This window comes from Pseudogymnoascus destructans, assembly GCF_001641265.1.
Source record: "Pseudogymnoascus destructans isolate 20631-21 unplaced genomic scaffold scaffold_15, whole genome shotgun sequence".
NCBI classification, from domain to species: domain Eukaryota; kingdom Fungi; phylum Ascomycota; class Leotiomycetes; order Thelebolales; family Thelebolaceae; genus Pseudogymnoascus; species Pseudogymnoascus destructans.
Window position 1 is genome coordinate 899,996 of NW_020167534.1, and position 17,808 is coordinate 917,803.

A 17,808-nucleotide genomic window follows, 5' to 3' on the forward strand; every position below is an offset into this window, starting at 1 on the left:
GCAACAGCGTCATCATGCGCTATGTATCTGGCTCGGGGTTCGGGGTACTTCTGTGTACCTCCGTCTGCCACTCTCCCACTCTTCCCAAGTCCTAATCGTCGTGACCAAACTTTTCGCTTCGCTCACCTCCACCATAGTTGTACATAGTATTTAGATAGTAATTATATGCAATTCGTTTAATGGAAGGGACTCCTCTATCAAATGCCCGTGAGTGGCTCCTAGAGAACACCTCTGAAACAGCAACTACTGCCAGTCGGATTTTCAAAGTGCCTAAATCAACGATACAGTCAAGTATCAGCCAACTAGCTCCCACACCGAATAAGCTACTCTCTACTGCATAGACAGAGGCCATAAAGAAATGGATCCTTGGACAGTATTACCTAGTGCTTGGAGCAACTAGGAATATGATATTTGCTGTTGTCTGTAAGCTCCAAAGCCCACCGCCACACCTGTCACAGAGCTGGCTTATAAAATTTATACGGAATGAGCTCAAGGAATATCACTTTATTACTACGAAGCCAATTGCGCAGTAGCGTACAAAGGCTCAAGATGAGCCTACAGTTCTAAAGTGGTTTCAAGAGTATGGCTGGTTTATACTAGAGTGGTATAAAACCAGAGTCAATCTAGAAGATGGATGAAACTGGCTTTTGGGTTGGGATTCTAGGTGGAGAGCGTGTAATTGTGCCACGAGCCGCAAAGGAGCTCTACACCCCAAGCACTGAAATCGTACGTCTATTACTATACTTAAGGCTGTGTCTGCAAACGGAAAAGTCATACCGCCTGTACTTATCATTCTAGGCAAAATACACATGGATTGTTGGTACCACGCCAGCCTTCAAGGCACAAAGGCTCTTCGGAAAGCTGGGGGGCGAAGAAGTGATAATTTCATAGAATGGCTTGATTATGTACCTTTACATAGAAATTACTATTGAGAGGTACTTACAGTCGCAATTGTGACGAGCCAACCTTGAGTGAAGCGAAGCGAAAAGTTTGGTCACGACGATTAGTGTCTCGCTTGCCTTTCTTTATTCATAGGACACTGATCACTGATTGGCTACAGCAGCAGGGGCATATCATCATCGAGTTTCTCCGTTCTGAGCCAGTGGTGAGGAGTAACCTCATAGAGTAACCTTATAGACCCTCTAGAGTACCTAGACCCTTATAAGAGTAATCCCATAGACCCTCCCTATAGACCCTCCCTATAGACCCTCCCTATAGACCCTCCCTATAGACCCTCCCTATAGACCCTCCCTATAGACCCTCCCTATAGACCCTCCCTATAGACCCTCCCTATAGACCCTCCCTATAGACCCTCCCTATAGACCCTCCCTATAGACCCTCCTCATAGAGTACCCTCACTCCATCATACTAACTAAACTATACTAAACTATACTAAGCTATACTAAACTATACTAAACTATACTAAGCTATACTAAACTATACTAAACTATACTAAGCTATACTAAACTATACTAAACTATACTTACACTTACGAGTACACCCCTCACTCATCATATTACTCTGCTCTCACTACTGCATATCCTACTACTCCTACCCAATCTACCCTTCCTGCCCAATTACACAACTCCCACGCCTCCCACGCCCATATGCACGCCCATATGCTCGAGTCAACTACCTCTAAATAGTACAGTACCTCTATCACCTCTAACACCTCTAATAGTTAGTACCTCCAAGAGTCCAAGTCTCCCTCCAAGTCTCCCTCCAAGTCTCCCTCCAAGTCTCCCTCCAAGTCTCCCTCCAAGTCTCCCTCCAAGTCTCCCTCCAAGTCTCCCTCCCTCTACCTCCCCCTCTACCTCCCCCTCTTCCCCCTCCCCTCCTACTTCCCCCTACCTCCCCCTACCTCCCCCTACCTCCCCCCTACCTCCCCCCTACCTCCCCCCTACCTCCCCCCTCCAGGTACTTCGTCCAGTTAGAGTACCTCGTCCTCTACATCATCCCACGACGCAACACACAAATACTTACACATACACTCATACACCCACACCTTCCTACCTCTTACCCCCACCACCGCCCCCATCCTCTTCCTCCTCTTCCTCCTCTTCCTCCTCTTCCTCCTCTTCCTCCTCTTCCTCCTCTTCCTCCTCTTCCTCCTCTTCCTCCTCTTCCTCCCCCTCCTCCTCCTCCTCCTCCTCCTCCCCTCCTCCTCCTCCTCCTCCTCCTCCCCCCCCCCTTCCTCCTCTCCCCACCTCCCACTACCAAGAGCTTACTTTCTTACCTCCTTGCTCGACCTCTGCTTTGCTTGCTCTCCTCCCCATCCCATCCCATCCATCCACCCATCATCCATCCCCTCAGCTTCCTCACCTCTTCAAACCTCACCTCCAATCTCCTTCAACCCTTCAACCCTTCAACCCTTCAACCCTTCAACCCTTCAACCCTTCAACCCTTCAACCCTTCAACCCTTCAACCCTTCAACCCTTCAACCCTTCAACCCTTCAACCCTTCAACCCTTCAACCCTTCAACCCTTCAACCCTTCAACCCTTCAATCAATCCTTCAATCCTTCAACCCTTCAATCCTTCAATCCTTCAATCCCCAAACCTCGGCTCCTCACCCCGCCCTCATCGCTCCCGCTCCCTCCTCGCTTCACACCTCTTATCGCCAACCCACCCTCGCCCTATCGCCGCCGCCACCACCACCGACCGCGCACAACTCGCACAATCCCGAGAACTACACAACTCTCGCAGCCCACCTCCGCACACCTCCAGCTCAACGCATGGTGGGGACCCTCGCCGTCGCCGCCGCCACCATGCCGCCCCAGCGCTCCGCACTTACCTCGTCCTTTTCCCTCGCCGACGCAACGAATGAGGTCGTCTGTCCGCTGCGCAACCACGATGGCTCGGGTTGTCGCAAGAGGTGTCTCGGGGTGAGTCCTTCGTCCCCCATTATAGCTCTCCCATAGCTGTATCCCTCACGATGATCGAGAACATATCGCTGACAGTCTGTTGTGTATTGTGTAGGAAAAACGATATCGCTCGATGCAAGAGCACATCCGTCGCGCGCACCCGGAACACTACATCTCGAAGCTGCCGGCGACCGAGGAGAGCTTCCAGCTTATGGTCAATACCCCGCCGTCGGAGCGACCGCAGCCCGCGCAGCAGCAACAGCAGTCGTCGTCGTCGACAGGTGCGTCGCTCAATCCCTCAATCCCTCAATCCCACGTCACAGAGCTAACATAGCTATAGCACACCCTCATGAGCGCAAACACTACGCTTCGTCTAGTGGCCCGGGGACACCAAGAAATATAGACGAGTATAACACCTCCGCGCCGCCTATTGCCAATGCCGCAGCTGCGCTCGCACAGCTGCACACACATAAAGTCGAGCCGGAATGGGATTCCGATATGGTACCCCCCCCACCCCCCAAGCCATTCTAGCATAAAACAGCTACTTACACCCCAGCAGGAATGGCACTCCGACACCGAACTCCACCCCCGCAGCATGCTCTCCTCCATCGAGCTCCCCCCTCTCCGGCGCCTCGACCACCCCACCTCCAGCCCCTACACCCCCCTCCCGCGCCCACACGACCGCCTCTCCGCCCTCCTCTCCCACTCCCCCCCCAACCGCTCCTCAACACTCCCACCCATCCGGCCACCACAGGGGCACGCGCGACCGCGGAAACAGTCGTTGTCAAGACACGCGAGGGAACCGCCGCATAAGAGGCGTAAGAGCCGTGATGGGATGGGTTTGGGACATATGAGGAGGGGGAGCTATGAGAGGAAGGCGATGAGTGCGGAGCCGTCGGGGTTTGGGTATGGGAAGAGGTGGGAGGATTTGTTGGATGCGGCGACGAGTGCGACTAGTGATGTTGGGGAGGATAGGACGCCTGTATGTTTTTTTTTCTGTCCTTCCCTGCCCCCACAGTTGTCCACCTGCGGATTGTTGAAGAGAGATGAGATGAGATGAAAAATGCTAACACAACGCAGCTCCCCGCATCCCCCCTCAGCGCTCCGCGCTCCTCGCTTCCTCCAGCGCAGATGCAGGCGTACACCGCGTCGCCACTGCAGCAGGCCCTCACGCCACCGGCGTATAATTTCTCTCCCCCCGCCCTCCCGAGCGTTGAGACTATCCCTACTCCCGAGCGTCCCGACCACCGCATCCCCCACGACCACCGTGGCCCTGACAGGGGTCCAAACAGCGACCCGAGTAACGGTCCTAACCGCCTCCCCGACGGTCTACGCAACAACATCCCCCCCCACTCCAGTGGCGGGGCGAACGTACAAATCTACTGCGCAGCGTGCCAGGGGGTGAGTCTGTTGAGAGAGAGCTATGCGTGTACGGAGTGTGTGTGTGGGTTGTGTCAGATGTGTGTTGATGTACTTATGGCGGGGCAGGGGGCGAGGAGGAGGTGTCCGAGGTGTGCGTGTGTGGGGGGGAGGTTTAAGCCTTTTCAGTTGGATGTTAGGTAGGCTGTTCTGTGCGCGCGTATTGGTGGCGCGGCTTGTTAGAGATGGTATGCGTTTCCGTCTTTGGGTGGTGTTTGGGTGGGAGTGATGTGGGGGTGAGAGGTGAAGGGTGAGAGAGAGGGTTGATGATTTTTTTATGAGGTTGGTTAGGTTGGTTAGGTTGGGTCGTTATTGTGATTTTGGCGTTTTCAATCCCCTGCTTTATGGATACGGGTTATGGCTTTTTATGGATTTATGGTCGGGTTGGGGGGGTTCTTTGGGATGGGTTGGGTTGGATTAAAGTCTTCCATGCTTGTTTTTGGAATTTTGTTTTGTTTTGGGTTGTGCGGGACTTGAGCATCTGTTTTCCAACAAGGGCCTGATGGGATTGTTTGGAAAAGAGGGGGAGGGTGTAGATGTAGATGTCTAACGCTCGAAGGGTGATGAGATTTGATAAGATGGCTGATGAGATGAGATGATGCGGGGTTGGACTACTGTTCACTGGACTAGGGGAGTTAGACGCATGCATAGCATACATACATGGATGGACCTATAGATGAATCGAGGGATTTTGATCTTGATCTTGATGTCATATGTTATCGTGGATTCGGAGTGATGAAGTAACGTAACATCAGAGCACTAAGAGCAAAACACAAGTCCTATATCAGAGGACTTCACACCTACATGTCCCCTCGCCACCTCTGTAGCCATGCAGCTACCCCATAGCCCCCCCCCTCCTCGGCTCTGTCGCGAGTGGTGCACTGGTTTCCGCCGGGACGAGGCCAGCGGTATGATGGATAGTGTGGACTCTCGAGCGTCTCCGTCGCAGATGAAAGAGCTAATCTGGTCGTTGTTGAGCCCGTCGTACTCCCAGATATCGTCTATGTCGTTCGTGGAAACCGGCCTCGATGAAAGCACCCTCGCAGCAGCTGTGGTCCCTGGATTCGTTAGTTAGCTCTGGTAGAGCAGTGGTCTGGGGAAAAGCTTATTAAAGCTTTAGCTTTTTTTGGACTCCGACCCCCCTGCGTGTGAGCTTGGGGTGCAGTTTGTATCACGTGATCTAAAAAGTTCTGTCACATGATCTGCTGTCTGTGCGTTGTGCCTGCCTTCACCAGCTTCTGACCCATAGCACGACAATTCTTGACTACCACGGCCGCAATGGAAGCTAAATACTGTTCTGGGTGCGCCCAGAAGCGCCCTATCTCTTCGTTCCTGAGAGATCCATCTGCCGGCCTGGCTGGTAGGGTATTCGCAAGCTGCATTGGGTGCCGAGCTGCACAAGAGAGGTATAAGAAGAAACGGAAGGCCTCGCGCCAGCTACGTCCTCAGAACGCTCCTGTGCTCCCAGAGCCTTCGATGCCCGCTAATGATACGCGTGTAGAAGCTTTGGCTCCCCTCGAATCACGTCCCGGACCATCCGTGCTGCCTCCTCCAGCCGAAACACGTCCAGAGCCACCTGTGCCCACACAACCTCAACCCCAGGGCTTTCTCTCGGCCGAACAATGGGGACTCATACAGGATTTTCATACAGCAATGGGCAGGGTTGGGATGCAGACCTGCGGCCGTTGTAAGGAGCGGTGGTTCTCTATGGACCTGAAGGGCGGGATCTGCCACGCCTGCTTCCTACGGGATAAGTGTAACGCTGACTTCTAAACGATAGAAGACACAGAGGTTCTCTTGCGTAAAGGTTTACTTATCAGAGGAGGCAGGGGATCAGACACAAAGGCTTCAAGTAACACGTTACTAGTATATAACAAATACTGTATTGAGTTGAGCACGAAGCTCCTATCTAAGGAAATACTATCTACTTATATAGTGGCGTCGTGCCTAGTGGACTCTTGGGAACTCACTCGAGTCCTCGGAGTCCTGGACTCTTAGGACTCTTCTCATCATCCTGCGAGTCCATCACGTGCCTAGTGGACTCTTGGGAACTCACTCGAGTCCTCGGAGTCCTGGACTCTTAGGACTCTTCTCATCATCCTGCGAGTCCGTCACGTGATACTTTCGGAACTACTATTCCCCGCTGCCCCTCCAGGTACCAGGGCCGGTCTCATGCGACCTCCCTCCTTCCTGTCCTGTAGTTGGCCAGCCTTCTTGTTCCGTCGTAACACTCGCTCCCTTCCCCTGGGCATTCGTCTCGAATCCTATAAGTACGTCCATGTCTCCGGGACTCTGCTGCTCCTCAGCGAGTCCTTCAACATGCAACATGCCTACTGACACTGCCCGCAAACTCCAGGAACGCAACGATCTTGTCCGTCGAATAAAGAACCACGGATACGAACTACCCGAAATGGATTCTTGCTCGAACTGCGTGAGGCGAAACATTACTTGCGTGTCGTCTCCAAATGATTCACGGCGGTGCGCCGAGTGCGTTCGTCGCAACTTGAAAGAAAAGTGTGACTGTATGGGTCCTGAGCATCCCGACTGGGTGAAGCTCGAACGGGAGGAGGATCGCCTGGATCGCGAAGAGGAAGAAACCCTTTCGAAGTTACTTCGTCTGCGGAAGCAGAAACGCCTCATCCGAACCCGTGGTAAAGATATGCTCCGGCGAGGTTTGAAAACCCTCGACGAGCTTGATGCGGCAGAGGAGGCCGAACGTGTGGCTGCTGAGAAGCGTGATGCTGTTGAGGCCGAGGAACAGGCAGTTAGCGCTGCCTCCTCGTCTGTGACCGGGACCCCCGCTTCCTCCGATCCACTGGCCTACTCCCCTGCATCTTGGGATCAATGGCTGGCGGATGGCGGCGTCGATATTCCTCCAGCAGTTCTTTGCTGATGTTCCTTGTTGGTTCCCACGAATTATCCGTAGGTTCGTAATTTTCCCATTTTATCAAAAACTCTTCTCGACGTCCTACTAACCTTCTGTCTAGGATCGCTTCGACCTCATATTCGATTATCTCATTCTCGGGTTGGAGTTCGGTGTCGGTCGCAACTGGGGTATTTCCTCTTGCTGGTTCCAGTAGTGAGACATGAAATACCGGGTGTAGTCTAGACTTCCTGGGTAGCTGCAGTCTGTAATTAACTGAGCTGACTTTGTTCAATATTTTGAATGGTCCCAATTTCTTGAAGTCCAACTTTGTGCTTGGTCGTTTCGTTTTGATATGTTTCCGGAGTAGGTATACTTTATCCCCCTCCTTGAAGGCAGGTTCCATACTGCGCTTCTTGTTTGCGTATGCGGCGGATCGTTCATTTAAGAATTGGATGTCCGTCGCAAGTTGTTCATGGAACGATTTCAGTTGTTCCACCACGATCAGGGCTTGTTCAGCTCGTGATTCATCCGGTCTTGGTTGCCTATATGCTTCTGGCTGGTAGCCGTAATTGGCAAAGAACGGTGAGACTTTGGTTGCTTCTGTCATCGCGCTGTTATATGCAAACTGTGCGATGGGTAAGATCTGAACCCAGTTATCCTGTTGATGATTGACATAGCTTCGCAGGTACTGTTCAAGGGTCTGATTTAATCTTTCTGTTTGGCCGTCTGTCTGGGGATGAAAAGCTGTTGATAGCTTATGATTTGTTCCCAGTAGCGCCATCAATGATTTCCAGAATTTCGAAGTAAAGAGCTTGTCTCTATCTGAGATGATTTCTTCTGGCATCCCATGATCGGCTAATATGACTCGAATGAAGGTATATGCGAGCGCCTCGGCGTCGCTAGCTTCTAGGTATGGTATAAACTTCCCATATTTCGTGAGTCTTTCCGTGATGACGAGGATAGAGTCGTATTCTATTCCTGTTAACGGGTCCTTGGAGGGTGGAAGCTTGACGATGAAGTCCAAAGCTATTGATTTCCACGCTCCTTTTGGTACTGGTGTCGACTTGAGTTGTCCGTATGGCAGATGCCTATTGGATTTTGACTTGCTGCAAATGTCGCACTCTCTTACCACTGTCTCTACCTGCTTCCTCATACCTGGGAAGTAGTAGTGTCGGGTGATTCGTTCGAAGGTTCGCGTTACTCCCTGATGACCGTGTGCTGGTAACGAGTGTTGTTCTTGCACCAGCGGGCGTCTCATTTGACTTGGGACATACACTAAGCCTTTGTATCGAATCAATCCTTGTTCGTCGATGGTGAAGTCGCCTTCGACTTTGGACAAGACTCGCTTGGCGCATTCGTCTGTTGCGTAAGCTTTCTTGAGTCTTTCCTCGAGTTCTGTATCTTCGATGACTGAGATCGTCGCTAGTAACTCGTTGTACTGTATTCCTGCATCTGTTTTCTTCAGAATTGCTCTAGGTCTTTTTTCCTTTGGGCCGGTGTAGTCGGTCCGTCTGCTGAGAGCGTCTGCTCTTGCATTCTCGGAGCCCTTGCGATAGGTTATCGTGAAGTTGTAGGCTGCGAGGGTTTCTGCCCAGCGGACTTGTCTGCGGTTTAAAACCTTGGTCGTGGTGAAATATATGAGGTTCTTGTGATCCGTCCATACCTGCACCGGGTAGGTGGATCCCTCAAGATATACTCGCCACTGCTCAAAGGCAACGACAATAGCCAGTAGCTCCTTGTCGTGGATGTCGTAATTGAGTTCCGCGGGTGACAGTTTCCTAGAGTAGTACGCGATTGGTTTGAACTTACCGTTCTCGTCTGGTTGATTCAGACATGCTCCAATTGCGAAGTCAGAAGAGTCCGTTTCGAGGATGATCTTCTTTGCAGGGTCAAATGTAGCAAGGATAGGTGCTTCCGTGAACTTCGTCTTAAGTTCCTGGAAAGCAGCCTCTGCCTTGTCCGTCCATTTGAATTCGAGATCCTTTCTGGTAAGCTCCGTGAGTGGTTGAGCTACCTTGGAATATCCCGAGATGAATCTTCGGTAGAAGTTGGCGAAGCCTAGGAAGGCTTGCACTTCCTTGACCGTGGTCGGTGTTGGCCATTCCAACACTGCCGTTACTTTTGCTTGGTCCATCTTGATGCCATGCGTTCCAATAATGTAACCCAAGAATTCGACTTGGTTTTTATGGAACTCGCACTTCTCTGGTTTGAGGAGTAAGCTGTACTCCTTTAGTTTCTTCAGGACGAGTTTGACATGCTTGACATGCTCCTCCTTGGTTGCTGAATACACCAGGACATCGTCTAAGTAGACAATGGTAAAGATGTCTAAGTATTCGTGCAAAGCATCATTCATCAGTCGTTGCATAGATGCGGGTGCGTTTGTTAGCCCAAAGGGCATGACTTGATACTCGAATAGGCCATAGCGGGTGCGGAATGCTGTTTTCCACTCTTCCCCAGCCTTGATTCGGATCAGGTTGTATGCTCCTCGCAGATCTAGCTTACTGAAGATCTTTGCTCCTTGAAATCTATCGTGTAGTTCGTTGATTAACGGCAGGGCATACCTGTCCTTGATTGTGATGTTGTTCAACGCTCGATAGTCCACACATAACCGTAGGGAGCCGTCTTTCTTTGGTACGAAAAGCACCGGACTTCCTGCTGGTGATGTGGATGGTCTGATGAATCCTTTCGCTAGGTTATCATCTATGTACTCCTTAAGTACCTTCAGCTCCTTTTCCGATAGCTGATATATTGGTCCGAATGGTGGACTCTTGTCTTTCTCCAAAGGTATCTCGTGATCCCATGGTTGGTGCTTAGGAAGCGCCTCGTTCTTAGGGCCTTCCTGGAATAATTGCTCGTATTCCTTGTACTCCACCGGTATACTCGTCGGTGAGGATGCCTGGGCTAGGTCATCGAGCTCGGAGGTTGCACATAACTCCTTCCGGCCCTGGGAGGGTTTCTCCCGTTGTCGCGTGTCCGTCCGTTGTTCACACGCGCACTGGCTCATCACAACTTTCTCGTTCCACCAGTCGATCTGGGGGTTGTGTTTCTTGAGCCATGGCACACCAAGGATGCACGCATGGTTGTCCATGTGCACGATGTCAAACTGAATCGTTTCCTTGTGCCCGTGTAGCATGACCATTTCCAATGGGACCGTTTCGTGGGTCACCATTCCTTCATTAGTCGAGATGGGCTCTCCATCTACGACCATTAATGGGTATGGTTCGGTTTTCAATTGCGTCTTGAAACCTTGCGTGTCTGCTACTTTCTTTGTCATAAAGTTGCCCGTCGCTCCTGAGTCAATCATTGCTCGGAGGTGTCGCTGTTGTATCTTAGCGACCACATATAGTTGCATGCTGCCCGTCGTGGCGCATAGCTGGTCTGTACTAGGCCTCTTCGTGTCGCTCGCCGGTGGCCTACCGTCGAGGACTCCTAGTTTTTTGACTCGTCCGAGGAAGGATAGTATTCATCCGCTTCCAATGGTGGTCCTTGGGGAGATCGTTTCCCTCGCTCTTCTGCTTTGTCTAGCAGATGTGGGTATTTCTTGTATACCTGTTCGCTTTTGATAGGCAAGTCTCCTTCAGACTGGCTTCGCCTGAGGGCGTGAACTTGCTCTGCGTCTCTGAAGTGTATCCTGGGCGAGGATCGGGGAAACAACTGATTCTGGTGTTTCTTTTTCCAGTGGAGCTTGCAGTCATCTTCGCTGCAATACTCCCAGTAGACATACGCGTGCCAGGGATGATCAGTCTCTGTTGCGTCTGTCGTTGATAGTTCCTGCTGTCCTCTCACCCATGCACTATCTTCCCTCGGAGGCGTGGAGAACGTGTCTAGTTGCTCCATGGCTCTCCTTTCGATGCGTGGAGTGGGTCTCGCATTTTCCCGTCGGAGCATATCTCTGGCTTTCTCGTCGTACTTCTTCAGGGCTCTCCTGCGGTCCTGGTAGTAAAGTTCGACGCTTTTCATATACTTCAGTTTAGCCATATGCTCGACATCCTTCTCCAGTTCTTCCGCTTCTTGGGCTTCCAACTTAGCTACGTCTTGGGACGTGCCAAGCAGCCTGCGGGTATTCGTTAGTTGGTCGTAGTATCTCCAGAGGTCATCCTTGCAGTCGTCCACCTTGCACTTTAACGGAAGTTCCTGTAACAGGTTCCCGTAGAGGTCTTTAAGCATGGGGATTTTCCTCTGGCCATTGGGCTTGTCTCGTTCGGCCCTAATCTTTGCGTGGGCGTGTTTTGCCATGCGTCTTACTACGTTCTTGCACCGTGGACTCATTGGTTCCGTAGGTGCGAGTTCATCGAAGGTCTCTTGTTCCGAGACGGTGAACGATTCCGCCTCCGACCCTTCATCTGAGCTCTCGTCTTCTGGGGTGCTTTCGCCGTTTATTCCCCAGTCCTGTTTGCTCACAAACGTTGCGTTCAACTGTCCTGTCCAGGTGGCATTGAGTTGTTTGCCAACTTTGCGTCCGCCGTTCCCTTTCTTTGGCTGTCTGCAGTCTCGGGCCATGTGGCCTGGCTTGTCGCAGTTAAAACAGAGTCGTTCCTTGAATTGTCTGTCTTTCTTAGGGTCACGGGGTCGTCCAGGTTTGAACGTGGCATCGAGTTCCATTGGGTCCGACCAACGGTTGTCTCGCGGGTGTTGATCCCGTCGTCTGCCCTCGTTTCCCCGGTAGGGGTAACTTTTCTTTGGCTTGTCATAGGTCCGACGTTCCTTCTGGAATTCGTATAGTCGATTGTCGATTCGGACCGTATGTTCAATTAGCGCTACCATGTCCGTTGGTTGTTGTTCCAAACGGGCAAGTTCCATACGTATATGGCTCTTCAGCCCACGTCGGTAGTGGCTGATGAGTGCGCTGGCGTCCCATCCTGTCTGATTGCCGTATCTCTGGAATTCTGTGGAGTATGTGAGGGCGCTGCCAGTCTGCTTAAGTGCAAACAGATGGTCTTCTGCGGTCTTAATCTCATCGATGTCTCCGAACATGCGTCGTATTTCCTTACAGAATCCTTTCCAGCTGCCAAACATAGTCTGCGTAGTTGTCATGCTTCCATTGGTACTTTCATATTTGAAATAGTCCTTGAGGAATGGTTCGATCCATCGCAGGGCTTCCCCCCTAAGGTAGGACGCAGTCCACAGGGCATAGCTCTCCTGGGTGGGAAACTTCTCATCATTGAAGTGCTGGTACAGTTCGACCTGTAACAAAAACACCTCAAGTTCCTTTCGGTTGCCGGAGTAAGTGTCGGGCAACTTGACGCGTAGAGTTTCCTTGAGTTCGTTGACGGTGGGTGCATCGGGCATCTCTTCATTCTCAGGCTTAGACCTAGACGAAGTTGGCGTGGTGGGGGTTTTCCCCTTCGAACTGACGACAGACATGTTGCTTTGTGTATGAGCCGGTACCTCGTAGAAGTGGTGCTCAAAGTGTAACGCTGACTTCTAAACGATAGAAGACACAGAGGTTCTCTTGCGTAAAGGTTTACTTATCAGAGGAGGCAGGGGATCAGACACAAAGGCTTCAAGTAACACGTTACTAGTATATAACAAATACTGTATTGAGTTGAGCACGAAGCTCCTATCTAAGGAAATACTATCTACTTATATAGTGGCGTCGTGCCTAGTGGACTCTTGGGAACTCACTCGAGTCCTCGGAGTCCTGGACTCTTAGGACTCTTCTCATCATCCTGCGAGTCCATCACGTGCCTAGTGGACTCTTGGGAACTCACTCGAGTCCTCGGAGTCCTGGACTCTTAGGACTCTTCTCATCATCCTGCGAGTCCGTCACGTGATACTTTCGGAACTACTATTCCCCGCTGCCCCTCCAGGTACCAGGGCCGGTCTCATGCGACCTCCCTCCTTCCTGTCCTGTAGTTGGCCAGCCTTCTTGTTCCGTCGTAACAATAAGAGCAACAGGACACCCTTTCTCATGTCTGCTGAGAACGAGATGGACCCGGGAGAGCTTCCGGCCTATCTGCCAGAGCTGACACAGGTGGAGGAGATGACGATCGCCCGGTCTCATGTGCAGATGATGGTCTGTCGCTACCGTGGCCACCAGTACCACTACTCGGGACACTGTGTAAGTTTCATGCAGAACACTGTGAAGACTGTTGATATGCTGCCTAACCTGCCTTCCGAATTAGATATCGTTGTCCTACAGCCCTCGGATCAGGTCGTGCGGTCTGATCTAAGGTATCAGCGCCAGTTCCGGACGGATTTCCGACTCCGCAAGGGGCGTATCATCACCTGGCTGCGGTTTCTGAAGGCGCACCACCCGGACTACCGATACATCACCATCTCCCCCGACTGGATCAGCGCCCTGCCTGTTGATGGCGATATATCCTCCTCCTTCCCAGCCGTCGTCGACGATGCGGGCGCGGATGAGCCCCCCGTGCCAGGACAACCCGTCTCGCCCGACCTCCCCCCTCCGAACTCTCAGTCCATGGTCCCGAATCTCGATGTCGCGACGACGGAGGTGGATCGCATCCTCCAGGAGATCGCCGGCTGCGACCCTGAACCTCTCGGCCTCCCCGCCCCCTCGATCCGACAGACGCCCATCGATGAGGCGTCCGGCCGAGACAGGATCTTTGCCATGGCCTTCCCCACTCTCTATCCGACGGGCCGGGCTGACTTCAATGCCTCCCGGCTACGGACGGTGCGTCTCGACGACTACGCGCGACACCTACTCTGTTTCCACGACGGGAGGTTCGGCCGCCATCCCCGCTGGCGCTTCTTCGTCTTCAACCTCCTCATGCGTCGGAGGGCGAACAGCTCGGCCCGTTTCTATGTCTCCAAGGCGTCTGGTCTAAAGGACCTCGCTCATGACGAGCTCGCGGAGGCCCTGCTGGCGGACGACGCCGCGTCAGGGTTCTGATTTGACCGGTACGCGCCCGTTCTAGAGGAACAAGAGCAGTAGCTTACAGGCGCAAGCCCGCTTTCTCTCGCCTGGGATGTCGCCGGTTTTCCTCACCTTCAGCGCAGCCGACATGCAATGGCACGACTTACACCGACACTTCCCTGGCTTCTCCGACGTGGCTCTTGCGGATGATCCGACCCGCCGTCGCTTCGTCTGGGACGGCGTCCAGACCCACCCCCATCTCATCGCGTCCTACTTGGTGATTCGATTCCAGGCCTTTACAGATCACGTCTTGCGCCCCTTCCTCGGGTTCACCGACTACTGGTACCGCTTTGAGTGGCAGGCCCGTGGTTCTGGCCACCTCCACTGCCTCTTCTGGATCCCGACCGCCCCTCCCCTCGACCAGGATGCAGACGAGTCGCGGGCGGCATTCGCCCGGTATTGGGGCGTCAGGATCACGGCCTGGAATCCGGACCCGTTGCGCTTGCCTAATGCCCGCAATCCTGCCTCACTCGCCCCGGCCGACCTCGCCAACACCGCCGATCAGTTCGCCGCTCTTCTCAACCGCCTCCAGATGCACTCGGCCTGTTGAGCGCCATACTGCTTGCGGGCGACGAGAGATCAGGCCCCGACTTGCCGCTTCTTCTTCCCACGCCCCCTCTTTCCGCACCCCGCGGTGACGAGGGATATCAACCAGAAGGGGTGGCTGTTCTCCCCAGCCCGGAACCAGGCGTCCCTCAACCAGTGCGCGCCCATCATCGCCATGGGATGGATGGCCAACACTGACATCCAACCCCCGACCACCTTGCGTGCTGTGCTTTCGTACATTGGAAAGTACGTCTCCAAGCCTGAGAAGGCGTCAGCCTCTTACGTGGAATTGCAGGCGCAGGTCCTTCCTTACATCAACGACCGAGCACCTCTCTTGTCGTTCGTATCGAGGATGCTGAACAAGCTGATCAGGGAGCGCGATTGGTCTGCGCAGGAGGTGTCCCATATCCTGCTCCAGCTCCCAGTCCAGAAGTCCTCGCGGATGCTAGTGAGCCTCGATTGTCGCCCGGAAGACGTCCAGCGGGACCTCATTGTCCTCGAGTCTGGTGAGATGACGGCTCAGCGTTCTGCTCTACGGAGATATCGCGATCGACTTGCAGATACGAGAAATGGAAACCCGGCGCTTCCGCCCCTGTCGCTCTTCGACTGTTTGAGATTCTGGGATTGGATGACGTGGCGGGTTCGCCCTCGGGCCAGTCCACGGGTTATAAACTATTTCCCACGGTACTTGGATGACCCGAGTTTGCAGACCTATTCTGACTACTGCCGGGTCAAGCTCATGCTCCATCACCCGTTCGTCGACTGGACAGACCTGTTGTCCGTCGATGGCCACGTCTACCAGTCGTACGTCGACGCATTTCGCGCCTGTCTCCAGTTGCATGCCCATCCGCAGGACTTCTATACGGACCCAGCAGCCCAATCTGACGATTCGGATGACGATAGCGATGACGATCCCCAAGAGCAGCCTGATGAGCACCCACTAGCCGACTTCGAGGCCTTTGCTCGCCGGAGGCCTCATGAGGATTTCACATGTATGGACTTCCTCAACAGCCTAGGCACCCGCGACATGGACCGTGCCTACGATTGGTCCCCACACGTCGGCCGATATGATATATCTCCTGATATTTGGGCCCAGCTGAAGGCCGAAAACCCTACTGCGCAGCTAGTCACGATGGACTCGTCACCGCTTCCCTTGAATCGGGAGCAGAGGAAGCTGTACGATGCGGTTGTTTCGCAATACGCGCAGGAGTTAGCTTTGCACAATCCCTCCCAGCTTCTCTTAAATGTCGATGGGGTTGCAGGGTCCGGCAAGACCTTCACACTCTTGAAGATATGCGCCTGCATTCAAGAGCTGGCGGCCGAGGCTGGGAAGCAGACTCCTGTCTTCCGCGCTGCTCCCACAGGTATCGCTGCCTTCAACATTCTGGGGAAGACATTGCATAGTCTTTTACGCCTCCCAGTGAAGGCAAAGAAGTTGGATCTATCTATCGCAACGCTACAATCCTTACAATCTCTCTTTCGGGATTGTAGATTTCTCATCATTGATGAGAAGTCAATGATCGATGTGAGAACTCTCTCCCTCATCGACGACCGATTAAGAGCAATTCTTCCTACCAGTTCACACCAGCCATTTGGGGGTGTGAACGTCTTGCTATGTGGAGATTTCTTCCAGCTTCCGCCTGTAGGAGGGAAACCTCTCTACTCCTTGAAACACTCGCATGTCGATGCGATCAAGGGCCACCAGTTGTATCGCGCATTTCGCCAGACAATTCGATTAATTCAGGTCATGCGCCAGCAGGGGGACGACGACATCTCGGTCAGGTTCCGCCTTGCTTTAGGTGGGCTTCGGGTATCCCAGTTGTCAAGGGAGAGCTGGGAACTCTTATGCACGCGTGTTGCAAACCAGCTCGCCCCTGATGAGGTTGCAGCCTTTGGCCCTGCTCTACGCCTCTACTATACAACTGAGGAGGTGAGGGAGACAAACTCGACCAAGTTGGCTGCCGCAAACAGGCCTGTGAAGAAGATTATGGCCTGCCACAAGGGCCGGAATGCTGCAAAGGCTACTGACGATGAGGCAGATAACCTATGCGCAGATATCCAGGTATGTATTGGAGCTAGGGTGATGCTTACAACTAATCTATGGACTGAAATGGGGCTTGTGAATGGTTCAATGGGTTCGATTTTTGATATTACATGGGATCAAGGGCTAGATCCTTCTACTCTACCCTCAATATTACTCATTAAGTTTGATGAGTACTCTGGGCCACAATTTCCACATTGTGGCCTAGGAGTTATACCTGTTTTTCCTACTACTCGCCAGTTTGAGTTTAAGGGTGTTATGTGTTCGCGTACCCAGTTTCCTTTGCGCTTGGCATATGCAATTACAGTTCATAAAAGTCAAGGTTTGACTCTTTCCAAGGCTGTTTTAAATTTAAATCAAAGAGAGCATTGTCTAGGCCTTTCTTATGTGGCTGTATCACGGGTGAAGACCTTAGATGGGGTGTTGTTTGAGGTTCCCTTCCATTTTGAGCGCTTTACAAGTACAAATTCAATTATATCTCAAGAGCGAGATTTAGATTACACTTTTAGAAATGCACAATTGTTATAGCTAAAGCTTTACCCCCGTGAATATCCTATCCGCGGCCCCTAGTTTTAAAAGATGGGGTGGGGGTTACTTGTGGAATTCACGTGTTCTGACTTTTGGAGTGACGGTGCTAATTGTGGAGATGGAATTGTTCCAGGGCCCGGATAAATCCTCTGCGTTAATGTTAGTTAGTAAGCATATATATGCGTATGCGTGCGTGTGTGTGTGTGTGTATTCATTCCCAAGAGAGAACAGAAAAGCAACAGTAGTCGAATCCCTAGCTATTTCCAGGCCGGGAAGCTTTTGCGACAAGTGCCCACTTCAACTTTTAGGTCTATGCAATCTTCTATAGGCGCGTTCTTGCAGAGTGTGGTGATTACTGGCAAGTCCTCTGCAGCGACTGGTATAGCTGGTGTTGGGGTAGCTGATGCTAGGGCAGAGACAGTGCTGATGAGCGCTGCGAGGGTGGAGCAGTGTTGTCAATAGTAATTCTTGGCAATATATTGCGAAGAAAAGGCATATTGTATTGTCACCATATGGCGAGTGCCTATATTATATTGTCACCATATGGCTTGGTAGTATATTGTACTATGATCATAACGCTTGGCAATATATGCAACGTAAACAGTGTGAACCATAATCGTTGGTTCTCAAACCACCGCCTGGAGGCGGTTGGCGAAAGCGAACTGG

General features: G+C 52.4%; 2 protein-coding genes across 2 annotated transcripts; one reads left to right on the forward strand and one right to left on the reverse strand.

Moving 5' to 3' along the window:
• Positions 1–2,409: 2,409 nt before the first annotated feature.
• VC83_04815 (uncharacterized protein) lies at positions 2,410–4,988 on the forward strand. The gene is made up of 5 exons (XM_024468443.1): positions 2,410–2,883; positions 2,978–3,143; positions 3,203–3,363; positions 3,422–3,844; positions 3,943–4,988. The coding sequence occupies exons 1-5, from the start codon at positions 2,734–2,736 to the stop codon at positions 4,423–4,425; spliced, it is 1,383 nt and encodes a 460-aa protein (XP_024322545.1). The 5' UTR covers positions 2,410–2,733; the 3' UTR covers positions 4,426–4,988.
• Positions 4,893–6,179, reverse strand: VC83_04816 (uncharacterized protein; the record flags this gene model as incomplete). The annotated part of the gene is made up of 3 exons (XM_024468444.1): positions 5,525–6,179; positions 5,086–5,339; positions 4,893–4,907 (listed from the first exon to the last, which is right to left on the reverse strand). The coding sequence occupies exons 1-3, from the start codon at positions 5,661–5,663 to the stop codon at positions 4,893–4,895; spliced, it is 408 nt and encodes a 135-aa protein (XP_024322542.1). The 5' UTR covers positions 5,664–6,179.
• Between the last annotated feature and the right edge of the window lie 11,629 nt (positions 6,180–17,808).